Source organism: Cyprinodon variegatus, unplaced genomic scaffold, assembly GCF_000732505.1.
Source record: "Cyprinodon variegatus isolate N-32 unplaced genomic scaffold, C_variegatus-1.0 Scaffold296, whole genome shotgun sequence".
NCBI lineage: Eukaryota > Metazoa > Chordata > Actinopteri > Cyprinodontiformes > Cyprinodontidae > Cyprinodon > Cyprinodon variegatus.
In genome coordinates, this window is record NW_015150749.1 from 272,904 (window position 1) to 280,340 (window position 7,437).

Below are 7,437 nucleotides of genomic sequence, written 5' to 3' on the forward strand. Positions count from 1 at the left end.
AACTTGTACAGAAAATAGTTTTTAGCTAAATTTGTCTGACCCTAAGCATTTAGATATGTTAAAAGGTGCAAATGTAATGAAAATATTGAGGGCACAGATGCTTATTCATTACACTGCATATTATGTGTGTCAATCAAGGCCTTGGAAACTTCAACTGAATTATTTGGAAACAGCGTAAAGGGTAAGGAATGTAAAATGTTTTTACTTAGGAAGCAATCTTTGCAAATGCAGTGTATTGCAGATATATTTGCAGTTGATATATTTTGCAACTCTGCTCTTGATTAAATCCACTTTAAGAGACCTTCTTGTAGTAGATAATACTTATTAGAATGCACACCTGTATTTACTTACAGCAGGTGTGAGGGGAAAATACTTTAAATAATTTTCTAGTATGAACCGCCTCTAAGGTGGATTTGTATTGAGACATGATCAGTGCTTCGTTTGCATGAATAATCTCAGGTACGTAACATTCACAAATGATCAAAAGTGTGAAATAACCGGGGGTTAAAATGACCAGCATCTACTGATATTTACGTCTTTACTGTTTACACTTGACACATTTCAGGGAAATAGTTTTTTACAGTGAGTTTGACTCTAGTACTTTGTACTTTTATAATCATCTTAAGCAATTAAGCAGAATCATGTGTGAAATCAGACATTAAATTGTACAATCTGAATCCAAATAATGTTAGAAAAAATATGTGCTAATGTCAGGAGCGTTCTTTAAGCTCCTTTACACAGCTCTGAACTGGGTTTGTCTTTTATGGTCTGATATTAAATCTCTTCTGATCAGTTGTTTTCAAAGTAAGTTCAAAGTAATGGCTTAAGAGAGAGTTTCACTCGTAAACCTTGTTTTTTTGGGGGGGGTTTTTTGTTTCTTTTGTTTTTTGCAGTGATCAGATGCCCAATTTTAAACTCAAATGGCAAAACTGAAAGCAATAGTGAGTTGTTATCCATTGCAAAATAAACAAAAAAGGTTCTCCACATCAAGAATATCCTGTCTGACATTGCTTTTGTTTATTGCAGCTGAAAGCCTTTTCAAAACATTTTGTTTTGACTTAGATCCTGTTAATTGCTAAGTATGGGTGAAACACATTTAGCACAGCAATAACTATGTGCACTAGCTTTTTTTTACGGAAACCATGAAAGCCATGCAGCCATTTTCCAATATTGTGATACCTTTTTATATTAGTTTGCATGGATAATCTAAGCAAAATGAATACATTTAAAGTGTCCTATAAAAGGGAAACAATTGGGCCCATGATTGGAATTGTGCTGCAATGCTTTTTTTCTAGGTTCTCTTGAATTTATAGTTTTTTTTATTATTGTGGTTGTAAGTATGAATCCAGTTAAAGTAAGTACCATTCACTTTTGCTAGTTTTAGTTTATTCCATATTAAAGTTGGACACTTCCTGTTACTACATTTGTTATATACAATATCACTGTTAACTAGTAGCTACACTGTTAACTCAATGGAAGGTTTTTGTTCTGAAAAATAAACTTTTAGTCATACATTTCTTGTTTGGTTTAATGTTCAGAGCTCACATCTTTATCTTTTCAATAGTACTGGCATTTGTTATTGTTTTTGTGGCAGTTGCAGGAAAAAGTTTTCTCATCACTGCATGAAAAGGTACTTTAAATAAAAATGGATAAGCAAATTGAAAAGGAAGTTTCCATGTCTGTTAGCTCAGTACAAGAATAAAGAAGTACACGAAACTTAACAGCTGGTAGAACCACGTGTAGTAACAGCATATCTAAGGTCATTGGTTTTGTATGAAGATTTCTTGTATGATCAAGGGAAGCAAGCTATCAAATCTTTAAATTTTATAAAAGTTGTCATTTTGCATCCTGTGTCCAAGGGCTAAAGTGTGACAGGAAAGAAGGAACTTTGCCCAGTTGGCCAAAACAACAAATTAGATGGTGGGATGTCCCCTTCCTGAGGACAAAGACCATCACATCTATCCCTTCTCACCCTGCTGCATAAAGCAACTTTGTACAACTGTATTTGATAAAGTAGAGCTGAACCATTAGAAAGCTGCTTGTCTAAAGCCATCAGACTCTTATTTGACTACTTACTGCATTTTATTGCTACAATTTTGACCCGATAAATAAAATAATATATTATAGTTTTTAATTGCTCTGATGGTGCCAACAATTTTTTTCTTGTGGCAGCAAAACAATAAGGATTTTGATTTTTATCACGCAAACTAGCACTCAAATTCTTTAATGCTGTATTTTCTAAACATCCTGATTTTGAATTTAGTTGACCACACTGTCCTTTTTTAAAATTATTTTATGGTCTGCTAAGTTTTTCAACCTGTTCACCTAAATTACTGTTGATCAGTTATTGGATATGCTGCTAAAGCAAAATGTGGTTTTACAAATGAAGTTAAACTTAAGTTCAACTCAGTTTATTTATATAGCGTCAATCACAACACACATCATCTCAAGGCACTTTACAGTTCACCAGATCATAGTCTTATTGATTGAAAGTTTTCTATCTAAGAACAAACAGTTGATTGCATTGACTCAGATGCAATCCCTCACACTAAGCATGTAGCGACAGTGAAGAGGAAAGATTTCCCTTTAACAGGAAGAAACCTCCAGCAGAACCAGGCTCAGTGTGAGCTGCCATCTGCCGAGGCCGACTGGGGTTCAAGGAGACAGAAGCAGAGATACAAAAAAACATCTTTAAAAGGCGACCCCGTCCAGGAAACACACAGCTAGACAGACGAGGTCTGAGCCTACTCCCATGTCAGGATGAAGAGAGCACATCCAGCCAGTCACAGTCAGAGAAACAGGACTACACTGGAAAAACAGGCGGATCACCAACATCTATAAAAACAAAGGTGTTGATGGCAGCAGTCCTTAAAGTGAAACTTTAAGGAAAATTGATATGCTGTGTTTATATCGCATTAATACCAGCAGCCTTTGTAGTTGCTACGTTCAAATGGAATGTGAAGTCATGTCTTCTGGACCAGCAGTTAATTTGTTAGATTTTAACTCTGGGTTTAGAAAACATCATTTTGCAACTTTTCATTTTTTAACCATTTGTTGAAAAAAATATATATATATCCTTGACCAGATGTTTTTGCCTATTTTCACTCCTCCATGCATTTCTAGCTGTTTTTTAGTCGTTTCCTTAAGTCCTTTGGTTAAAGAAGTTTAGTCGTAGTTCTCATCTGTGATTATAACAATTACAATGGAGGCGCAAACATGGCAACGCTCGGCAAAACTTAGGAATTATTTAGATTACGAGCAAGCTTTGAACGCAGCACAAAGTCCTCGCCTCTTTTGTGGCTGAAAGTCGGTCTTAATGCTCTTTGACAGTTACAGTTGGAGAACAGTGAATGCCTCTGAACTCCCCGTTTTACATGCTTGTCCTGAACAAAGGCTCCTCTTCTTCTTCATAAATGTCATTTAAGATTTAAGACGCGTTCACATGGGATATTTGAGGACTTGAATGGTTTACGTGTCAGAAATATCCTTTTTCTGTATGTAAAGCAGGGATGGAGAAGTTTCTCCTCATAACTCCGCACTCCCTGGCTCTGGTGCTGTCGCGGGTTTGCGGGGAGGCTGAGGAGGCTTCCCCATCTTCATCAACAACAGCTGCGGCTGCAGTATCAACAGCTGAGGTCTGGAAAAGGTTAGAGCATCAGTCCGGCTACGAGGTGTTCGCCAGCTTTAAGGCTGCCAACATGCAGCAGTTCTGGAACAAGGCGCTAACCGACGCTCTGCCAGAGGTCTTCTTCCTCGGCTGGATAGACGAGCGTGTGCTGCTGATCCAGAGCCAGGAGGCGCAGCTTCAGGTGCTCAGGAGCGCATGGACCAGGAGGACCCTGAAGCCACCACAGGGGTTTCATATCAAATGCATAGGTAAAAAAATGTTTCAGAGTCCATCTGTGACAACCGCTTATCATAATGCCATATAATTATATGTAAACCCGTATTTACAGCCATACATTTCATTAGTGCAATATATTCTGATAGACCAAGGAAATGTAGTATTATGGCCAGGCTAGAGATCTTTATTTTATTTCGAGAATAAAGTCCTAATATTATGAAAATAAAGTTGTTTTTCATGACAACTCTTACAAGAAGCACTTTCTTCCCTAAAATTTTGATTTTTTATTTTATTTATTATAGAAATAATTAATAAAAAATCTCTAGCCAGGCCTTAATACTCCGCCATAGTAGGCTTCATTAATCAATTAAGGAAGAAATTATTTTGGTTGCATGTTTAGGATTGTTGTCCTCCATGAAGGTCAACAGCTGTTCCAAACTCTTTTTCACAGCCTATTGAATGAATCTCCCAGGATGGACGTGTCTTAAGCAATGTTCATGAACTATGTGAAATGTTACTTATTTGTACCTTAGTACCTTATTTCTTATCTTTACTGGTTCCTCCGCATGGCTTGTAAAAATCTGCAAACAGGACTTAGTGTGGTTCTTTTTTCTGGAGTAGCTTTTCTCTTTTCACTCTTTAAAAACAGTGTTGTGATGTGCAGGAATAATACCTGTCCTGAAGAGCTTATTTCACCAAGCTGTAGATCACTGTAGTTCCTCCAGAGTTACTATGGGCATCATTGATGCAGCATCTCTTTTGGGGAGTCCTGCCACCCTCCTCTCCTTTTCCGATGATGCAATAAATCGAACTCCATGAGATGTAGAAATTTTGGAGTATAATTATATAACTTTATCATTGCTTGAAACTTCTTAACTTTATGCCATGTCTATTTTTTCTGTATTTTCTTAAACCAGTTACACTAAAGGCAATGTAGGCAGCACCATAAATGTATTCCATCTTCATAGTCTTGCTTCTGAGCTAATGTAAAAGATGAGTTACGTTTATAAATGCAGTAGATGGATCTCCACACAAATGATCTGACCTTTAATACAACACTATAGCAGTACACATATAGTCCTTATGAGAATGACCCAAGAGTTTATCATCCTTGCAAAAATTAAGTCATTTTTTTAAGTAATGATGATTAAAGAACCACATTTAAAGAGAAAAAGACTTTATTTTGTCTCAAACTACAGTGTAGCATATCTGAAGATTCTTATGGTGTTTCTGATTTTGAACTTAAAAAATAAAGCATAATCCAGAATCCTCAAATAGTGGAATGATCTGTAAGCTTTGTGCCCTTAAGGATTGTAGCTGGCCTTGGCAGACTGACATATTTCAAGTAAGCGCTAACCCAATGCATAAAAAGAGTAGGTGCTCAGTCTCCATTAATTAGTAATTTAATAAACCAATAGGAAACTCATAAAAATATAAATGAAAGCTAACTCTTTTTTTCTTTGTTATTGTGATGCTCTTTGACAAGGAAACAAACAAAAAAACATGTTCTTCGCTGCCAATGCCAGACTTACCTCAGGATCATAATCTAGTGTCTCTGAAAGTAAAAACAAACTGTATTATAACTTACCTTTAATAGTAAAACTTTGTTCTTCCTCAATTCTTGTCAACTGAGGCTTTTCAGATGTATTTTTAAGCCCTTTAAACCATGTTAAAACCTGCATGGAACAGCTGGGAGGTAAAAAACCGGTAGCTGAGGTTTTGACTTGAAGTTGTGAGTCTGTGATTCCAGCAAAGATGCCCCCAGGTTGCGTCAAACTAGTCAGAGCTAGTTGGAATTAAAAGGCAGTTTAGGTTTCATCTCAGCTCGAGACCACAGCTTATGACTTGTACTCCTGCTCATTCACAAAAACGGGTTCAGGAACGTGGCTCCTTGAGTTCTACCTACCTGCACCTTTGCACTGCAGATATGTGCGATATGTTGAGGCGTCACAAGGTTCTGTTAGTAAGTCTAACCACAGCAACTCTTTTGAAAAAATGACAAAAGTCAGAAATCTGCCAGTTCTCGTGTCTTTAATATAACGTCTCATTAACCGGAAAAGTGGTTTACATCATCGAGGCACCAATGCCAGGTATCAGAAGGCTGAGAAAAAAGGTATAATTTATTAGTTAGAGGGTACATGTTTAATGTCAAGATGTTCATCATCCACAAAACAACTTATACCCCTTGAAATTTAGTAGCGTGTGATTCTCAACTTATACCATTTCTTCCAAAAAATGTTTACAAAGAAAAAAACAGCAGTAAGCCATACATGCATCTTAAGTACCCAGTTCAACAACATACATTACATGTAAAAATATTGCATTTCTTTTTTGGGTTGGTTTATACCACATTGGGGAATACATTTGGGAGCGTCTTCCAAAATAACTCAACTTTTGAATTATTGAGCACTAAGTATTAAAGTCTTGGCACAGATTCTCAGCCAGACTCACACATAAACTTTGAATGAGTTATTTGAACTTATGATTATGCTTTGAATTTAACCTTTATGTCATGTCTGGCTGTTTTTTAGGGGACATAATGAGAGTAGTCACCCAGTTCCAATGATCTTCCCTGTCACTGCATAAACACAGGATCTCTATAGTATGATGCTATTTCACAGGAGAGATGTAGAGGCTGGTGTGATTTTTATAAGGAAGAATCTTATTTTAGTGATCAACAAATGGAACGACAGAAAGGAAGTGCTTTTAAGATATGTAAAAACTTCCTGCTGTAGCCCACTTCATATAAACTTACATTAACTAGAGCACCAATTTTATCCTTCGCCATCTTCCTCTCCTTTGCGGCTGTAGCAATGTTTCTCTGTCTTTTAAACACATGTGCGTTTTGTGCCAGGAGGAGAGGGACAGGAACTCTTTTTTTTTTTTTTAACACATTTTCCTTTTTTTCTTTTTTTGTTCCTTCATTGAAATCTCTAGTTACAGTAAGGTGAAACGGATACTTCCTGTTGCCTGTTGTCATGACTCGTCAAATCGGGGTTCCACTGATAATGGCTTTTCATACTTGTTACGCATGTGTTCAACTCTAAGTGGATCTACTTAGAGTTGATTAAACTAATTCATAGCAGCCATTGTGTAACCAAAAACTCAGAGTTAACAAACTTTGGCTAGATCAATTTAGAGTTACGGATTTAAATCTGATTTTATTAAACCTGCTTCGTGAAGAGGAACCCATATCATGGTTGGTTTGTTGTTGTACATACTTTCTTTTCCATTTTAGATGATAGATTTAAAAAGCTTTGCAAGATATTTGAAGCATAAGATATACAATCGTGCTTGAAAGTTTACATACCCTCCCATTAAAGAAAATTATAATTTCACACTAGTAATCAAAATTAAACAAAGCTGAAGAACTAATAAATGTTTACCAAAAGATAATTCAGTAAAATAAAATATTGATTCTGAAAAAATAAATAAAAACCTAAACAAAAAACTTTCCCAGACAAATTAAAGTACCTTTCTAATGAACAGTGAAGCAGCATATCTGTCAACAGGTGCAGAAATCTTACTGAATATATATATATATATATATATATATATATATATATATATATATATATATATATATATACACT

At 36.0% G+C, this 7,437-nt stretch overlaps 1 protein-coding gene across 1 annotated transcript in view; it reads left to right on the forward strand.

Annotated features, from left to right (window-relative positions):
• The first annotated feature begins 3,361 nt into the window (after positions 1–3,361).
• Positions 3,362–7,437, forward strand: part of stox2 (storkhead box 2) — a 33,445-nt gene continuing 29,369 nt past the window's right edge. The window contains exon 1 of the mRNA XM_015383874.1: positions 3,362–3,876. Coding sequence (XP_015239360.1) covers positions 3,510–3,876 — 367 coding nt within the window. The 5' untranslated portion in view covers positions 3,362–3,509. The remainder of the gene's footprint in view (positions 3,877–7,437) is intronic.